Source organism: Ursus arctos, unplaced genomic scaffold, assembly GCF_023065955.2.
Source record: "Ursus arctos isolate Adak ecotype North America unplaced genomic scaffold, UrsArc2.0 scaffold_22, whole genome shotgun sequence".
NCBI classification, from domain to species: domain Eukaryota; kingdom Metazoa; phylum Chordata; class Mammalia; order Carnivora; family Ursidae; genus Ursus; species Ursus arctos.
The window spans coordinates 27,911,902-27,932,561 of NW_026622897.1; the positions used below are offsets into that span (position 1 = coordinate 27,911,902).

At 38.4% G+C, this 20,660-nt stretch overlaps 1 protein-coding gene across 1 annotated transcript in view; it reads left to right on the plus strand.

Annotated features, from left to right (window-relative positions):
• The first annotated feature begins 2,420 nt into the window (after positions 1-2,420).
• The window catches only part of JAM3 (junctional adhesion molecule 3), an 83,635-nt gene continuing 65,395 nt past the window's right edge, over positions 2,421-20,660 (plus strand). Inside the window, exon 1 of the mRNA XM_026505376.4 lies at positions 2,421-2,578. Coding sequence (XP_026361161.1) covers positions 2,503-2,578 — 76 coding nt within the window. The 5' untranslated portion in view covers positions 2,421-2,502. The remainder of the gene's footprint in view (positions 2,579-20,660) is intronic.

Consider the following 20,660-nt stretch of genomic DNA (forward strand, 5'->3'; position numbering starts at 1 on the left):
TTCTCATTCTCTCTGACCTATCTACAGGCTGAAGGTCCTTTTCCTTATCAAGACTCTCCAGGAATATTGTATCATTTGGGCCGATCTGAGCCAAAATTGTAGGAAAGGGAACGGGCATAAACCACAAACATCTATTGAGCACCACTATGTTCCAGAACTTTATTTCACATGATTTTCACAATGACCCCTTGAGGTGGGTATTGTTATCCCTGTTTTACAGACAAGGAATCCAAGGCTTATTAAATAACTTTCCCAAATTTACAAAAACCAGAAACTTGAATCATTGCCCATCAGACTCCAGAGCTTATATTTCCCCTCCTGTAATTGCTGCTTCCAGGACCTCTCCAGTCTGTTCAGGGGTGACTCTTACAGGAAACCCCTCCTCTTTGCTACTTGATTTACATTTTGCATTAATATGGAAAAGTCTTGCAAATGTTTTTGTTCAAGTTTAGCACATGAGTATTTAGTTCCCTGAGCGCTTCTAAGAAAGGTATCTCTCCTTAGTAAATCACACATTAGAAATAAGCATATTCAGTTGGATAATGTGGTGATAGAAGCATAGACTCCACAGCCTCACTCACTGAATGCTTCCAGAACTCTGGTTCTCTTCTGAACAGGGCCAGAGCTCTCCTGGGAACAATTAAATCATATGGAGAAGCAGATCATTTGACAGACAAGTACATCCTACCCTGTCCTGGTGCATCACTGGTTAGGCTCCATTCCAGGATTGTGTCTCAAGCACTGGCCATGACATGCAGACTCCATCTGTGGAGGAAAATCAATGTTTTACAATGAAGCACCTGAATCTGCTTTCATGGGAACCTCTGTCCATATATAATATTCATGGAGAATTTCTCTCTGGTGGTGTTCTGAGTTTGAAAAGATTCTCTAACAGAGAAGACCATTTGATAGAACCATGTCACAATGCAAACACAGGAAATACAGCTGGAGAAAAGAGGCACTAGTTTTTGAAAACTACTCTGTCCACAGTCGGACACTTCATATTTCTCAGGTAACCAAAATGGTTCCTTCATTTAGGCAAATATGCCTGGCTATATATCCGGGAATGCTATGTCCAGGGAATGATAAAGAAAAGAGAAAGCGAAAGGAAAAAAGTCAGTGGGCCTAAGAAGAATTTTCCTCTTTTTAATTCCTGTATGTTGTGTTTGATGAAGGGAGAAAGGCTGCCATTATAATATAATTTTCACATACTATTGCTTGTGACTGGAATATGGTGAACTGGAACAGAAAGAAGGGTTAAGAAAGGAAAGACAAGTAAAATCATAATAAGTTGTTGAGTTATTTTAAAATTTTTATTCTGTCTATGAAATTTTGAAAATAATTAATTCACACTTGCAAAGTTTTGAGCAATTATAAACATTTATAAAGAAGATCATAAAGTGATGGCAGTGGAAGCATATCCTTGGCAACAACAGCAATCTATTTCATGTTTCTCAGCATTCGTAATTTGGTATATATAGAAATTATACACACACACTGTTCTACTTTGTAAAAACTAAAAATACTTAAAAATATGTAGGGCGACTGTATGAAAAATGAAGTCCTTAAGTTAAACATTAAAAAAAATATTAGTTGTTGGAAACTCTAGCATATTTTACTAATAACTATACTCAGAATTCTGTTTTTACCCTGTTGTTTCCTGGAGCATTAGGGGTGTATTTTCTATGTTAGATATAGTACAAGCTATTTCAAGAATTTTCCACAGTATTAAGTGACACACAAAGCTTCCTGCATTCTTAGGTCCAGTTTCCAGTATATTTTATCCTTCATCTTATCTGCTTGTCCTCATAAGATTCTGCTCCATTTTCTACTGTAGCCTTGCCATTGTCCAATATTCAGAAATCAGAGCAAAGAATTATCCTGTCTTTCTACAAAGAAACTATGGATAAAACATCACGTTTTTGTTCTACCACAGAAACGACGGATTATGTTTACTTCAGAAAGACATCACTTTTATGTACTACATAATATACATCTTGCTTATGTGGTGTTTTTGTTTTTTGGGTTTTTTTGGCCTTGCTTATGTTTTAAATAGATTTCAAGGCTTTTCCTTCCATCACATTTGGAATCAGGGCCTCAAAAGAGGTGCAGGCAATAATGCTTCGAAGACGATTAGATTGCATCCTTATTTGTGAGAAAACACTTCATTTCCAAGTTTTAATTGAGTGTTCCCTCTCTGATCTGTAGTGCCGGATTCATTTTATAGCTATGGAAATTTACTCCGCCCCATTCTTGAACACGCCTCTTTACCTCCTCCCATCAAATTCTTTGAATGAGACCGAATGGGCGCGGGTCCAGAGCATCCTCGCATCCATAGCAACCAGATTTCAGCTTCCTTTGTCACCATGGTGACCGCTGTGCAGGGCCAGGTGGTCGCTATGGTAACTAGGGGCGGGTAGTAGGGGCCCCGGCAGGCAGGGCGCATGCGCGCGGGGAAACCTAGCTGCGCCGCGAGCCCGCGGCCCCTCAGCTCCCCTCGTCATGGCGCTGAGGCGGCGACCAGCGGTCCGGCTCTGCGCCCGGCTGCCCGACTTCTTCCTACTACTGCTTTTCAGGGGTGAGTGTGCGTGTTTCTGCCTTTGGGAGAGGAGGATTTGGGGCGGATGGGAGTTGAGCGGGCCCGGAGCTGCTGGAGTCGGTCCAGGCGGGAATAGCGGTCCCGGCTCCGGGAACGCGGGGTACTCGGCCAGAGGAGCGGCGCGCGCCCGCGTCCCGACAGAAGGGGGTCGATGCGGGGCCTCAGGGCGGGGTCCCAGCCGGGTGGGCGCGGGGGTGCGAGCGGCCGGTGCGAGGCCCGGGTAGCTCGCTCCGGGCGGTGGGCCGGTCCCTGGGCGGAGGGCACAGCTCTCTGGAAAGACCGTGGCGCTGAGGCTTGGGCTCGGAACTTGCTAGAAGACACTGCGGAGCGAGTTCCTTGCCCAGAAGTGGAGAGTGAGGGGCCTTCCGAAGTACCAGCCAGACACAGCTCTGCTCTGAGGCCTGTCTTCTTGGTTATAGCCTTCTTGGGATCTGCTGTTCATTTCTCTCTTGCTGTAAACAAAGGAACTGACTTGGGAAAACCCAGCTTTACGTTGGGGAAAATAAATTGGCACAGATCTCAATCAAGTATCCTTTTTGTCTCCAGCCTGGCCTAGGAGACCCCGCAGACCCTTACCCTGAAATAGCATCTGGGCCATTTTGATCAGGTCACACTGATAACCTTGGGAGTGTTGTCTTTTCCACTGTCTGGAATTCTCTTAGATTTGTGTGCCCCAGGACCGCTGGACAGAAGGACTGAAGTAGATTGTGTTTAGTGAGCATGTACTGTACACTAGGCACTTTGAAATCTTTATCTCATTTAGTGCTTACAAGAACTGTGTGAGGTGGATTTTATTAACTTTTCCAGGTAAGAGAACTAAAACCTAAGTCAAGTTTCCTTTCCTAGACAGTGTTCCAAGTGAGTCATAAACTCACCTTTCCATAAAGCACTACCACACTTCTGTGGTGGGCATCCGCGGGTAACCAGATCCGTTAAACCATCAGCAGGTCTTTTCAGTTCTTAGATCATTTTATTGTTTGAGTTGCCGTTGTCATCCCATGATGTTTTCCAAAATATACAAATTAAAGCACGAAGTGACTGGGAGTGGGGGTGGACAGACTAGGAAAACAAAGCACTCCTGTGTTTGATGTTCATTCTTGTGGAATGTTCATAATGTTGGTAGATAAAAGTGAGGGTCTGAGAAGCTGTGGAAACAGGACTCTATGATGAGGGATCAGTTTCAGGGTATAGATGTTGTCCATATACTTTGACTGAAAATGATTTCCAAAAACGTGGTTGGGAGATACAAATGATCAAAGGCTAGCCGGGGGACAAGGGTGTCAGGAATGTCCAGCTCCCGGCTTTGTTGGTCACACTGACACTGTCCTATTCACAGACTGGAACAACTCCCTATTGTTGAAAAGTTCTGTTCACATGAAAGTTTGCAATTTTTATTGCAGACACATTTGGCAATTTAGTTTAGGAATGAATTTTAACTTGGGGGCTTGTTAATAAAACTAGAAGATGCTAAGGACCTCACGTACCCTTAACTTTATTTCGTTCTCCTGGAGGTTCAAGTTTTGTGGCTTTCTTGATATTAAAGTCTGGGATTTACCTGCAGAGCATAGGAGGAAGAATAAAATTTTGCAAAATAGGACTGATGACAATCACTTTGAGGGGATGCAGCTGTCTTTTTTTAGTAGGGAGCTCTTTTTCTGTTATTTTGTGTGTACTCTAAACATACTGCGATACCTTGAAAACTATTCTTTCACAGGTCATGACAACTGTGTCTTTTTCGTTTTTATGATTATTCTTTTCAATTACTATTATTTTTTAGCATTGTCGTTTAAAAAATTTGTTCCTGATATAATACATTTTTTATTAGCCTTTGCCAGGCTCTGTTATAACAATTTAATATGTATCAGTTCACTTCATGTTGATAACAACTCTCAGAGGTTGTTACTATTATTTTGCCCATTTTGTGGATGAAGAAACAAGTACAGAGAGATTCAGTAACTTGCTCAGGGTGATAAGCGCATGCATTTTAAATTTAGAAATCTTGAACTATTTTTGTTAATCTAATTTCTGGTTACTTGTATTTCATTTGACAGTGGGTTTCTTGTTATGCACCAGTTTAACAAATTATCAAAGGTTCAATGCTGTGTGGTTTGTATATAAAATATTCTTTTGTTGTATTGGTGACAGGTGCAGTTCAGCCTTACAAATGTTATACCACATGTCTTTTTTGAATGATTATGTAATAATTACTTTTTGGTTTCCAGATCTTTTGATGTCCTAGAGAGAAGTGCTTCATTTAGAATTAAAACAGTAACAGTTTGTCTTCTTGGGATAAGACAACTTGTGTGCTGAAGTTTAACAAAATCTGAAAATTAAAACTTCCAGGCAAATTTTTGAAAAACATTCTAAAACATTTTTTAGAATGACTATTTTATATTGTTTTAATTCTTTTAAAATTATCTGGCAGATATAATTATTGTCAGATGCGTGTGTGTGGGCGCGCACGCTCGCGCAGAAAAACAAAGAACACCTGCCCTGCAGCATGCAGTTCCTCAAATCAGCTGTTCATTCCCAAATGACTTGTTGATAGGCATTTCTTCTTGAGTGCTTCAGGCTGCCGAATCTGAATGGATAGCTATTAGAGATACTTAATCATAAGTAATTGCAGTATTACATCCAGACAAAATTATCCTACACTCAGCCCCTAAGGTCTGTATAACTTGCTCTTAAGCGCAGTAGGCTAGGCTTAAAACAGTTTCTTTGAAAGAAACCAGATTTGTAATTAAGCACACTTTCTGATATGGACATACAATGTAACTGAAGGAGCTATGGATTTAGTATATCCAGCTAGCAGCTGTTAGAGATGTGATATTAGCAGATTCCTTCTCCATAAATTCTTTACATTTTTTCAAAGCACAAGTGGGGTAAAAGAAAAGAAAATATGTGTGTGAATGAAGTTAGGATGTATGGAGTCTGTTGAATGAGACCCTGTTCATGAAGCTGGATTCTCTTATATTTAGAATCAGGTGGTGTGAGTGTGATGGTGTTAGGGTTGAATACAGATTTCAGATCTTCTTTCTCTACCCTCTGAATGCTAACCATATATGCAAATAGCTTCACTGGAGTATAAAAAGATCCTGAAAGAAAGTTTTGGTAAGCACATTCTTTTACACCTAGTTTAGCAAGGACAGTATCCACTATGGTACTGTATGTGGAGATCTAAAGCCTTGATTTACTGCCTCTTTGCCACTTGTCGTGATATACAAAAAGCTTCCTGAGAATTAGCCTTTGTTTCTGATTTAAAGGAATGCTGTAGTATTTTGTGTTGGTGTGCTTTCTTTGTTTTTAGATAGTATCTATTATGTGTTATATATGAATATTTAGTATATATTCAATAGGGGTTTCAATGCTGATTGTGTAGAAATATCAAACTGTTTAATAAATTAAGACTATACAAACATTTTTTCTTATGTTATCTTTCATTTTCACAGAATCTCAAAGCTTCTATGGGTCAGCCTTCTCTCTGTAAATTATTTCCAGAGTCACATTCCGCTATATTCATACTGCTACTCTGCCTAACCTAATCTCAGCTCACAGTGACCTTTCCTATTTCCATATAAGCATAGCTCTTGGTTTGTAGTTCAGTTTAGTACAACAGTCATTTATTGACTATCTGTTATATGCCAGGCACTATTCTTCATGCTAGGGGTGCAGAAATGAATAAAGTATCCCCAGCTCTAGAAGAGCCAGGACAGTTGTATGCTGGGTTTCAGTTATTGGGTGTAAATACATTTTATCTTCTCAATGGTATTAACTCATTGGGAACAGAGGCTGAATTTAATTTCTTTTGTATCTTTCCAGATATGACTACAGAAAATATTCTCTTTGTCACTTACAAGTCAGTTAATTATCTTAAAAACTTCCTATGTGTCTAAGTATTTTTCATGTATCTTAGCTCTAGTGGCCCCAGGAAATTTGGAAATTCTCAGTTTTTACTAGTTTCTGTGAAAGAAAGCAAATGGTATTTCTTGGTTTAATTAAAAATCTTTACCATCTATGCAGTTATACAAGGTTAAGAAGAAAAAAAAGTGGGGAAATGCTTATGGTATAACTTAAGTGACACAAGCTGCAGATGGGACTAGCATATACTGTATGATTACAGTTAGGCAAAACTTGCAAAACTAGTCTTATGCTTGGAAAAAAAAAACCCTGGAATATAATGAACCAAAATGTTGATAGGTGCTGTTCTTGAGTGGTAGGCCTTATGGCTGATTGTTTTCTACTCTTCTCTTTTTCTGGCTGATTCTTTTGTCTTTTTTCCAAGTTTTCTTTAATGAGGATGTTTTTTATATAATGAAATTGCATTTTGTTTTGGCCTCTAATAAATACAACGGTGGAATTTTAAATTTGACACTAGTAAAGATTTTCTTTTATTTAGTTCAATGTGATAGCATGTTGCTTGTACTCCTGAATTAATGTCAGCCCCAGAGAATGAAGGAGGGGCTGACTTGATTCAGTTGTTTGATCGTGCATTGTTTGTGACTCATTTGAGAGATTTGCTATCACTGGCTTTTGGATTGGGGAGCCAGCTGTGGCATCCTCAGCAAATGGTTAACTGGAACACTGAAAGAGAGCTGATGAGAAAATCTGCCTCTCTCCATTTTTTTTGAACAAAGTAATCTGACTAGTTGCTGTGGTCTGCCTGTTCAGAGTCAGCCAGCATTTATTGAACACCTCCCTTGTGCCAGCTGGGCAACTCCTGGAGGACTATTTTCTTTGTCTTTGGTGAGAGGAACACCAGGTCAAATTGACTTCCTTGGAAAATAGACTCTGAAAGATGTTTCCTGAAGTGAGCTGTCAGCTCCTGTACTCTTATCACTTCTTCCTGCCCATCATGGACTTCCTTGTTTGATGTCTTTCTCTAAGGAAAATACATAATGTCTTTAGAATGAGGTGCAGCTGTCTGGAGGGTTACAAAGAATGCAGCAAATCCTAAGACAGCTGCCTTTTTTTGGGGGGGAGGGGCATGTTTTTCCTCTAAAGTATCTCTGTCAGGGTGCTGGAACTTAAACAGCCAATCCATATTTATTTAGCAGTCTCGGTTTTCGTGGCTGTAAAGCTTTCCATGAGCAAAACAGGGAAATCTAAGATGACTACTTCTCCAGACCAGAAGAAACATACAGTTTAGATAGTGAACAGAGTAGCATCTTGGGAAGTATTTTAATGTGTTTAGAAGCAAGAGCACTTACTTGTGCTTGCCTGGTAGGGGAGAATTTGAAGAAGGAGCTGGACTTTTAGGAATAATTTTGATTTACCTAGTGCAGATTTGGGGGAATGGAGGTGTTGAGGGCCAGTAAAGTGAAGGAAATATTATGAGCAAAGGCATGGAGTTGGGAATACATATGTTGTATTTTAGTACCTATGAGTTATAATGAGAAAAAATACCACCTACCATTTATTGAAAACTGTGTGCCAGGCGCTGTACTGATAGCTTTACCTGGGCTATTTCAATTGATCTCAGAAATCAGTTTTTATAGGTTTCATTTTGCAACTGATGAATCTGAGACTCAGGCAGGTTAATTATCAGCCTAGAGTTACAGTTAGTAAATTGAGGAGCCAGATTGTCCATTGTAAAGAACATTGGAGAGTAACTAGATTGTAAAGTGCTTTTCAGTGCCAGGCTAAGAAATTTGGATCTTATTATGTAGGTTCTAGAAATTTGTGTGGCAGTTTGAATCAGGGAAGTGGTAAGATCAAAATGATTTTAGAAGTATTAGCCTGATACTCAGGAAGATTGGAGAGGGAGGGTTCGTTAGGAAGTTTAAGATCACTTCCTTCAGGGTAGGTCTCTTCATCTTCAAGTCACTTTTATGTGTATCTAAAAATATATTTATTTTGTTCTTGAAATACAGATTTGCTGGATGTGTAATTTTTGGTTGACAGTTATTTTGTCTTAAGAGCCTGGAATATGTAACACAGATGCTTTCTGGTTTCCATTATTACTGTTGTGAAGTCTGCAGTTAGTCATATCCTTAGCCTTTTCTAGGTTGCCTGTCTTCTCTCCGGCTACTTTAAAGATCTTTTCTTTGTCTTTGGTATTCTGAAATGTTAATACAGTGTGTCTAGGGTGTGTTTCTTTTTAGTTATTTTCCTTGTTAATTTGTTATACTTTGTGTATCTGTGATTTTATATCTTTCCTGAGAATTCTCAGGTATTTTCTGTTCAAATACTGTCTACCTTCTGGTTCCTTAATTCTTTCCTTCTGGAACTCTGATTTGATATGTATTCAGTCATTCTCTCTTCTAAGACTGTTAACCTTTCTGTCATAATTTTATATTCTTCTGTGCTATTCTGGGTTATTTATTTAGCTTTGCTCTACAGCTCTTTCTTTTTTCAGCTGTGTCTAATCTGTTATTTAACCAGTACATAAAGTTTTTTTTTTTAACCAATTATATTGCTCATTTCTGAAATTTTACTTGGTTCTTTTTATAATCTGATCTCTTTAGCTTGTTCATTTTCTTAGTCCTTTTTTAAAAAACATTTCATGCATAGCTGTTTTATGTTCTTTTTCTGATACTTCAAATATCTGACATTCTTGGAGATCTAAACCTAATGTTTGTTGTTTCTCATGATGCTTATGGTGATTTGTTTGTTTTTCTTCACTCATAAGCTGATTTTTGATTGATTGTAATTAGTGCAGGGTCTGACCTGAAAATGTTTTTTGTGAGAGAGTATGCTTCCACCAGGCAGTGGCCACCTGGGATGGCTTTACCCCTTTGAAAGTCCCTGGGATTATTGGAAAATCTCAGACCCAGCTTCTCTGCCTTCCTGCTGGCCCAAGGGCACAGTCTCCCCCCTGAAGTGTTAAAAACGAGCATTTGCTCTCACAGTCCCATCCCCACCCATCTTTCTGGTTTCAGCCCATAGCTATTTTATTTGCCCCTTTAAAGATCCCCCCACTTTCTGGGAGCTCAGAAATGTATTAAAAGCTATGGTTTACAGGGGTGCCTGGGTGGCTCAGTTGGTTAAGTGTCTCCCTTCAGCTCAGGTCATGATTCTAGGGTCCTGGGTTTGAGCCCCGCATTGGAGAGCCTGCTTCTCCCTCTGTCTCTGGCTGCCTCTCCCCTTGCTTGTGCTTTCTCTCTCCCTCTTTCTCTCTGTCAAGTAAATAAATAAAATCTTTAAAACAAAACAAAACAAAAAAACCCCACTATGGTTTATATAGGACCTTGTTGGAGTGAAAAGGCCTTTGGAGTATCTAATCCACTGAACTGCTAGAAACAGGAATCTCAGCTTTTATTTAACCTATTTCCCCTTTTAATTAATCTAAGAGTCGATATCTATCTATCTATCTTTACTTTTTTATTTTCTTGAAGGATTTATTTATTTTTTTAGGGAGAAAGTGAGTGTGCATGCATGCATGAGCAGGAGGGGTGGAGGGAGAGGGAGAGAGAATCTCAAGCAGACTCCACGCTGAGCATGGAGCCTGATGCAGGGCTCCATCTCATGACCCTGAGGTCATGACCTAGCCAAAATCAAGAGTCAGACACTTGGGGCGTCTGGGTGGCTCAGTCGTTAAGCGTCTGCCTTCGGCTCAGGGCGTGATCCCGGTGTTCTGGGATTGAGCCCCGCATCAGGGTCCTCTGCTATGAGCCTGCTTCTTCCTCTCCCACTCCCCCTGCTTGTGTTCCCTCTCTCACTGCCTGTCTCTCTGTCAAATAAATAAATAAAATCTTAAAAAAAAAAAAAAAAAGAGTTAGACACTTAACCATCTGCACCATCCAGGCACCCCTCACATACCTTTCTTTAAATGTTCTTATGGTGAAGGTAATTTCTTCTGTTTTCAGTTTCAAATGTAGAAAGTATTGATTATGTTTTTCCAGAGCATATATATCCCCAGACAGGTTGTGATATACTCGAAGGGATGGATTGTATGATTCTTGCTAAGCATCACTGCTTTCAGAATGGGGCTATATATATATATATGTATATATATTTAACATTTATTTATTTTAAAGAGTGAGAGAGTGTGTGTGCAAATGGGGGGAGGGGAAGAGAGAGAATCTTCAAGCAGACTCCCTGCTGAGAGTGGAGCTTGGTGTGAGGCTCAGTTCCACTATTCATGAGATCATGACCTGAGCTGAACCAAGAATGGGATGCTTAACCGACTGAGCCACAAGGCACCCCTAGGGGTATATTAGTTTAAAGATATACTGAATTGTACAACTATAATCTCTGTCCCTGGGTTGGATTCTCTGAGAAGCAACCATCTATCATTCAAGATACAGCAACTTAAAATTTGGAGAATTACAGCTGTTCTGCACTAGACAGGCAACTGGTGAAGGTGAAGACATTCAGGGGCAAAGTATAAAAGTAACCTTGAGCTTTATAGCTACATCTGAATCTGAGATTCAGATTCCTGCAGAATAAAATGCTGGTTCTCTGAAAGGCTCAGCCCATGTACTGTGAGGAAGAAAACCACCCACTGCATCTTGGGAAGGCTCCATTGTTTGTAGCCTTTCAGATACTTTTCTGGGAGAAGGAAGGAGCACAGCATCGTGGGTGTTAGGCATTCTGGATTCATTTTCCAGCATTGCATGTGATTCATTTTTGGACCTCGGGGAGATAATATTGGTTTTAATCCAAATCGTTTTAAAGTAATTTAAACACCATCCCTTTCACACTACCAGCAAAACATCCACATTTCATTCCCCTTGTTAGATGACTAACTTTAGCTATATGAGTTTCACATCCAAAGAAGTGATTTTATGGGAATTTAAGAGAATTTTTAACTGATTAGTTGAATTAGTTTATTTTTTAATTGAAAGTGCATTATAAGGTTTTGAAAACCTAGTTTATAGAATTCTCTTTCTCTTCTGAGAGTTTAGAAGTGTGTTAGAGCCAGGTAAACTTGGTTTGAACTCTAAGAGGTTGAGAGCATTCATCTTTCAGCTCCTCAGGTTTTTTGTTTTTTTGGTTTTTTTAAGTCTGCTACAGCCTTACTACATCTAATGTTTTAAGAGTTTCTCTGTTTGTTTACCCCAAATTAAAAACTGAGAGCTATTTGGTTGGGTTGGTGTTCTTAATTTAAGTTGATTTCTTTGTATCAGATATGAAGTTTCACTCTGACCATAAGTCCACTGGTAATAAAGAACAAGTTTAGAACCTTAGTTGTGAATCTAGAGCACTGGTTCAGTCAGAACAAATATTTAAGTGTCTTTAATTTACCAGGCAACTGTTTCATACAATTAGGGTACATTGGTAAAGTACCTTATGTTATAAACACTTTATAGGAACTAATGAAAGCTGTAGACCCTTTCCTCCAAAGAGTGTTCTTATGTAGATATATAAAATCTTTTATATACTATTTTTGGGGGTTTGCAGCCCCCAGAAGATTATTCATGCACCTTATTCGTGCACATTGCTCTAGGGCTCAGGATCCTAATGGGGGACACATCCTTAGAATGAATGTTTTGTGAAATAGATGTGGATTGCAAGTAGAGTTCAGGAGGATTACTAAAATATTATTTTATTCTCACGTTATTTCTTCTTTCCCTTGATTCTGTTATAGCCTAACTTTTCTGTTAGACTATTTATGGATAATGGCTGTTAGTGTCAAACATCTGGTCATGGGCACCTAGGTGGCTCAGTCGGTTAAGTGTCTGCCCTTGGTTCAGGTCATGATCCCAGAGTCCTGAGATCGAGTTCCACGTTGGGCTCCCTGCTCAGCGAAGAGTCTGCTTCTCCCTCTTCCTCTGCACTTCCTGTGCTCATGCGCTCCCTCTCTCTCTCTCTCTCTCTCTCTCTCTCTTGCTGGCTTTCTCTCTCAAATAAATAAAATCTTAAAAGAAACCCATCTGGTCATATTCTCTATACATTTGCAATTTAAATTACTCTGTAGATAAGTCAGAGAATGAAGACTTTGATATAAATGGAAAACAGAGTATACATACAACTTTCAAAATGCTTAATTCTTTAATTTTCACAGTGTTTCATCATGTTAGTACAGCTTTAGGAGGTGTGCAGGGTTAAGCCATATGAAAAACAGAATGAAATGTCAAGATGAAATTATTGCTGGATTCCTCTTGCATCTACCTCTGGTGTCTGTTTATAGCAGCTCTCTCTCTCTCTCTTTTCCTCCCTGGCTCACTCTCTCTTTCTCTAACTTAGGCATTAGTGATGAGAGGAGAATCCTAAAGACGTTTAATAACATTGGATGAGGGTTTGGATTTCACTGAAGCCAGGACAAATATTTTCTCCTCCTATTACCCTGTGGCTAATATCCCACATGCTGTTTGCAAATTACAACAAACTATTCCTCAGAGTGAGTTCAGGGTCAGGTAACTTTTTTGAGAAGGAGTATGTTTTTGTGTTTTGTTCTCTCTTCAACTCACAGATTTTACTTTCTGTGCTCTTCTTGTCAAGTGCGTTTTCTACATGTAGGGTAAATAAAATCTGTTAAAACTTTTGTTGCTTCTATTCTTATATGTGAGCAGTACCTTTTAGCTCATATATATTTTTTAAAGCTACTTGTAATGAAACCTCAAGGAAGAAAATATAATTGGAATTTGGAGGCTCCAGTTTTAAGCCTCATGACTTACCAATAGCCCAGTGATATGTGATGTGCTTTGTTGTAAAGCCTTAGTTTTCAGTGGAAATCAAAGCTTTCCCTTCAAGGAAGAAATCACTAGACTTGGTTTTCCTGATGACAGAGATGAAGCAGTTCTTTGAATGTCTACATCCACCTTTGCCATTGAGGGGTTGGATTCTAGAGAAATGTTGCCTTCTTTTTTTCTTTTGCAAGGTTGTGGCTGTATAATAGGGGAAAAATTGATGATAAGATTTAATTTATTCCCTTTTTATTGGAAATCATGATTTGGAGTATAGTCTTTGGCTCTGTAGAATTGTTTTATTTTGGTCTTCTGAGTAGCCCTTGTTTTTTCCATTTCTATTGTATTATCATGGCCCATATACCCACAAATATAGAGCATATTCTTCTCTTCATTGCTGCTCATTCCCTGGTATCCAGCTTAGTGTAATTCTCTGTAAAGTCTTTTTTAGATCTCTAACCTGGAGTGATCTTGTCCTCTTCTGAATTTCTATTTATTAGGAAGAGCATAAACTAGACCAAGATTTGGATCTCAGCTCTGCTATATGACTTGCCGAAGTTAATTTCTTGTTCTATAAAAGAGTGGTGATAATGTGTAACTTTGTAGGATTCTTTTTGCAAACCAGTGACTATATATAAAGCTCCTATCAGAGTATCTAAATGGTAACAAATATAACATTAATTAATGTAGTAAAATTAATTACATGATTCATGTAAGTGTTCTGCAGAGGGCCTGGCATAATAATAAGCTCATAGTGTTAGGTTTGTTTTTTGGGGATTTTTTTTGGTCAATATGTAGTAGAGATTTACTTTATTTTAACTGTTGTTGCTATTACTTCTATTACTACTTTCCACGTTACTGCAATTCATTTAATCCTTAATTATTGAGAGGCAAATTTAAAGTGAAGTTTATCAAGCTTAGGCTTTTGGATTCCTCACTTACAAAGGGATCCCTTTCAAGGCCCTGCATTTCATAATAGCAGTATATCCTCAAATTTGCATAAGTTAGATGCCTTAGCCATAATCAATTAAGACTGTTCTCTTCTTCCACTCTGCTTTTCCCTTATACTTCTCTCCATGTTGAGTACCATCATAATGGTCATAGGCATTTTTCCCAGCTAATGGGATTTGAGTTGGGAACACATTCAGTTCCGGTTTTAGTGGGATTGTTTATGTGGTCCATAGTCACTGTTATTGTTATTGCTAACCATCTCAGTGTAGGCATGGTTTCCAGGAATATTCTACCATGTTGTTTGACTTACTAGGATTGTGATATGAAGTTGTAGAGCCCACTGTGAATGCCAGTTTTAAGCCCTCATAATGCCACTGTAGTGAGTATGTGGTTGAAAAAGCAGGTAATGTGTTTCCTCATGTCAAAGAGTATTTAAGATTTGTCACTATAAAAGAAAACTTGAAATATCCTGAAGTTTTACAGCTTAAATGTGAGAGAAATTTTATTTTATGTATTTATTTATTTTTAAACAGAGAGGGGCACCTGGGTGGCTCAGTTGGTTAAGTGTCTGCCTTTGACTTAGGTCATGATCCCAGAGTCCTGGAATTGAGCCCCTTTTGGGCTCCCTGCTCAGCAGAAAGCCTGCTTCTCCCTCTCCCTCTGTCCCTGCTCGTGTGCTCTCTCTGTCTCTCAAATAAATAAATAAAATCTTAAAAGAAAAATGAACAGAGCATGTGTATGAGTGGGAGTGGGGGGAAGTGCAGAGGGAGAGGGAGAGAGAGAATCCCAGGCAGGCTCCACGCTCAGTGTGGAGCCTGATGTGGGGCTTGATCTCACAACCCTGAAATCTTGACCTGAGCTGAAATCAAGAGTTGGACACTCAACTGACTGAGCCACCCATGTGCCCCTGAAGGAAACTTCAGACAGAGATTTTCCCAAATTTAACAAGAGTACATTAACACTTTGCATGATTTGCCAATAACGAATACTTCATTTTCCTGTGATATTACCAATAATAATGAATAATGTGGTGGAAAGAAACTTTCCTAAACTATTAAGTTTTTTCATTAACCGTGCTGAAGGAAAGTTGTCTTCTTCTTCTTCTTTTTTTTTTTTTAAGATTTATTTATTTTTAGCACAAGCCGGGGAGGGGCTGAGGGAGAGGGAGAGGAAGAGAATCTCAAGCAGGCTCCTCCCTGAGTGTGGAGCCTGATGTGGGACTCAGTCCCATGACTCTGAGATCAAGAGGTGGATGCTTAACTAACTGAGCCACGCAGGCACCCCTGAATTAACCAATTGAGCCACTCAGTCATCCCAGGGTGCCCCTGAATTAAAGTCTTAATTATCACTGTTATTTTCATAGACAATATTATAAAATCATTGGCATATGATGAGGTGATCTAAAAATCCTAAGATGTAAGAAAGATTGTAGAGTACCAAGGAGTTAATGAAAATATGATTATATGTCTAGACTTTGTGATATTTGTGTGGCCATCTTTTAAAATTTATATTTTTTTTGTGATTTTTGTTCTCATTCTTAATAAATATTCACTTATTAGCTAATTTTGTATTCATAATTTTGTATTTGTTTCCCTAATGAGGGACTCAAAATTGTATCCACTTTAGGCTCCACAAAACTTGGTTTACCCTAATAATAGTCTAATTTGAATCATATCTTTGGACGTAGATTGGCCTATTAATTTAAATTATCAGTGGCAGTATATTTTTTGTATTTGTGTGTCTTGACTCTTAAAGTAGTTTGTAGTTTGAGTTTAGAAAACTTGTCTTTTGCCTAGCATAATTTTCGAAATAGGTGCATAGATATAGATATACAGATATTCATTGATGAGAGAACAGTGTGGCATAAGTGTGTTCTCTAATTGCAGGTTTGGGAGCTTCACTAGCTATTTTAGAGGGGGGCTGACAAGTGTTTCTGTTCAAACATATTATAGCCTTGACAGATGAGAAGCCATGGTCTAACTTGTATGTTTCTTATTCTTTATTTTAAAGTAATTTGGAGCTAGAAGACCTGGTTTACACTTAAATCTCTGATACTTTAAAGTTTTGAAGTTAGGAGACAACTAACATATTTAAGACTTATTCTCTTAATCTGTAGGGAGGTCATTATAATACCCATTTTATAGGATTGTTGAATGGATCAAATGAGATTGTGAGTGAAAGTAGTACTATAAATTATAAAATGCTATACAGATAAAAACAATTACCATTCTTTGCTTTATTCCCGTTGGTTCTAGAATTTCATTAGACTTCCAGTTCTCTAAAACTTTAGGTTACAATACTAATTAGAGGAACCTCATTATATTAAAGCTTCCCTGATGGTTTATTTTGATGAGCTAGCCAGTTTTTAAATTTATTTTTTTCTATGTAGGGAACACATTTCAACTAAGGTACAGATGGTGTCCTGAATTTTTCTTAAAAAAAAAAAAAAAAAAACAACAAACCCAAAAAACAAAAACCAATTTTAAGTTTCAAGAGTAAAGAAGAAAAATTTCTCTTTGACATTCCGGGATTTAAAAAGTGGTTCAATGCTATTTTAGAAAAGGTTAGACCTCCTATTGGGGAAATTTTCATGTCTGAACTAGCAAACTTTGAATAATAAAAAGCATTGGTTGGAATTTCAGCATATGTTTAAGTAAAGGGGCTGCCAATATAAATCAGTGAGTTTACATTAAAAATAAACATCTTGGGGGCGCCTGGGTGGCGCAGTCGTTAAGCGGCTGCCTTCGGCTTAGGGTGTGGTCCCGGTGTTATGGGATGGAGCCCCACTCAGGCTCCTCTGCTGGGAGCCTGCTTCTTCCTCTCCCACTCGCCCTGCCTGTGTTCCCTCTCTCGCTGGCTGTCTCTCTCTCTGTCAAATAAATACATAAAATCTTTAAAAAAAAATCTTATTAGATAAATAGCTAGTAAGAATGGACGAGTTCAGGATAGTAAAATGCCATATGAATAAATAGATCTCCATGTTTCATAGGCTGTTCCACCTCAGAATTTTAGTGTTGCCTTTTTCCAAACAGTGAACTGAAGTGACAGCATTTCATGTCCTGAGATCAGTGTGCCATCTAATGTTAGCCACCCTTCACATGAAAGGCATTTTTTTTTCTTTTTTTGTATATGAAGAAAAACTAGGGGAGTGTGAAGGAAAACATTCTGAAACTCAAATAAAATATCTCTGTTTTAAGACTGAAGAGTATATAGTTTTCCAAAAAATGCTTAAACAAACCATATGTTGGGTATTAAACCAGAGCCTTATGGGCATTAAATTCTGGGCCCCCAACTCTCTCATAGATTATATTCAGACTCATTTCAAATTAGTTAACGTTTGGAGAGTCTGAAAGTGTTAACTACTCCTCAAAGTTAGATGCACTCATTCACTGGAGAGCCAAAATTTGGAATCTGTCTTGTTACAGCTAGATAGGTAAGATACTTAAAAAAATTTCCTGTTCTTTTAAAGGTTGTTCATGTTAGACTTCTCTGGAAGAGGGTGCTGTCTTATAGGCCAAATCTAATTGCTCAATAACTGGACTGGTTATCAGGAGGTCCAGACTTTTGTCACTGACATACACGATGATCTCAGCAACTGATTTAATCATTTTGTATTAAGTTTTCTATGCACCAAGGTAATATTTACCCCCTCAACTCACACAGACATATAGCTTATAGAATTTTAGAGCTGGAAGGTATTGTAAGACATGGTTTCTCAGCCTTGGCACTGTTGACATTTTAAGCTGGATAGTCCTATGTTATGGTGGGCTGTCCTGTGCATTTTAGGATGTTTAGTAGCATCCCTGGCCTCTAAATGCCCATAGTAGCACTGCTAGTTATGACAGCCAAAAATGATTCCAGAAATTTCCAAATATTCTATGGGTGGCAGTATCTCTCCCAGTTGAGAACCACTGCTGTAAGAGATTATTCAAAGTGAGACAGCTGAGGCCTAGAGAAGTTCAGTCACCAGCTTTGGATCACATAAATATTAAGTGATTGAGCTGGAACCAGAACCCAGCTTTATTAATATACTCCCAACCCAATTCCCTGGTTTCCCCCTTAATTTAATTTAGAGTTTCATTCCATATTGAAAGCAGTGGCATACATTAAAGTTTTGATGCCAAAAGAAATATTGATAAATCTTCTACATTTACCAATTATGTGTTACCCACTCACTTCCACCCCACCACTTCCAAAGCTCTACCATACATCCTAAAGAATCCCTGCTTTCATTTCATCCCAGATTCATCCCAGCCTCACATGTATCAGTTTGTTAGTAGTTTTATCCCTGGAATAGTATTCCATTATGGATGTGCCACAGTTTGTCCAGTTGATGGACATTTAGGTTGTTTCCACTTTAGGGCTATTACAAATAAAGCTGCTATAAACATTCACATAGGAAAAAAAAAAAAAAAAGAATCCCTGCTTTCCTTAGCTCTTAAACACTTGATAAATACTTGAGTACCGCTTCAGCTCCAGCTGTCCCAACAGGGCACCCCCTGTGCAGAGAGCCCTGGCGTATGCCTTCTCCAGCTGTCCCACCAGGGCCCCCTGCATGGAGTGCCCTAGCCTGTGCCCACTTCAGCTCTAGCCATCCTGCTGGGGTGGCTCTGGTGCAGAGTGCCCTAGGACTACTGGCCCACCCTGCTTCAGCTAGCCAGCCAAAGCTTCCAGGCACTCACAGTCTATGCTGAGGATGTTCCTTCATGAGGCTGCTCCTTCAAGACTGAGAGATGTGGCTGTTTTCCTTAATTTATAGAAACAACCAAACAAAGTCAAACAAAATGAGGAGATAAAGAAATATGCTTCAAACAAAAGAACAAGGCAAAACTGAAGAACTAAAGGAAAGGGAGATAAGCAGTCTTTTTGATAAAGATTTCAAAGTAATGGTCATAATGATACTCAGCTGGCTTGAGAGAACAGTGGATGAGCTCAGTGAGAACTTCAACAAAGAGAAAATATAAAAAAGAACCAATAAGAGTTTTAGAATACAGTAACTGAAGTGAAAAATACACTAGAGGGAATCAACAGCAGATTAGAGGGTACAGAAGAATGGGTCAATGACCTGGAAGACAAGATAATGGAAAGCACTCAAGCTGAACAGAAAAAAAAAAAAGAAAAAAAGAAGGTAGGTTAAAGGACCTCTAGGACAGCATCAGGCACACTGACGTCCATCTTGTAGGGTTCCAAGAAAGAGAAGAGGGTGAGAAAGAGGCAGAAAACTTATTTGAAGAAATAATAGCTAAAAACTTTCCTAACCTGGGGAAGGAAAAAGAAATCCACGTCTGCAAAGCACGGAAAGCCCTAAACAAGATGAACCAAGGACGTCCGTGCCAAGACACATAATAATTAAAATGTTAAAAATTAAAGATAAACTTAAAATCAACAAGAGGAAAGCTGCTATTTATGTACAAGGGAAACCCAATGAGGCTTTCAGCTGATTTTTCATCAGAAACTTTGTAGGCCAGAGCAAGTGGCATGATATATTCAAAGTGCTGAAAGGGGAAGAAAATGAAATAAAAAAACCTTGCAACTAAGAATATTCTGCTTGGCAAGATTATCATTCAAAATTGAAGGAGAGAGAAAGTTTCCCCAGACAAACAAAAGTTAAAGGAGTTCATTACCACTAAACCAACCTTACAGATAATATTAAAGGGACATCTTTTAGTGGAAAAGGCCATAACTGGAAATGAGAAAATTATGAAAGGAAAAATTTCACTGGTCAGAGGAAACATAGAAAAGGTTCAATCCTTTATAAAACTAGTATGAAGGTTAAAAGACGAGTAATAAAATCAGTTATATCTAAAATATTAGTTAAGGGATCCTCCAGATGATGTAAAATATGACCTCATAATCTAAAACATCGAGAAGGAGTAAAAACATAGTGTTTTCAAACTTAAGTGACTATCAACTTAATATAGACCACTATATACTTAGGGCATTACATATGAACCTTATGGTAACCACAAACCAAAAATGTATAATAGATATAACTATAACAACAAAAAGAAAATGAAAACAAAGGAACCCAAATATAACACTGAAGTAAGTCATCAATCGCAAGACAGAAAAAGAACAGAGAAAAACTATAAACAACCAGAAAAGTTAACTAAATAACAGTAACTATGTACTTATCAATAATTACTTTAAATGTAAATGTTCTAAATGCACCAATCAAAAGACATAGAGTGACTGAATGGTTAAAAAAAAAAAAAAAAAGGACCCATCTATATGCTGTCTACAAGAGACTCATTTCAGCCCTAAAGACACGTACAGATTGAAAGTGAGAAGATGGAAAAAGATATTTCATGCAAATGGAAGTGTGAAAAAGCTGGGGTGGCAATACTTCCTCAGACAAAATAGACTTTAAAACAATGACTGTAACAAGAGACTAAAAAAGTCATTGCATAATGATAAAGGGATCAATCCAACAAGAGAAAATAACAGTTTTAAGTACCTGTGCGTCCAGCATAGGAGCTCCTAAATATATGAAGCAAATATTAACAGACATAAAGGGAGAAATTGGTGGTCATACAATAGTA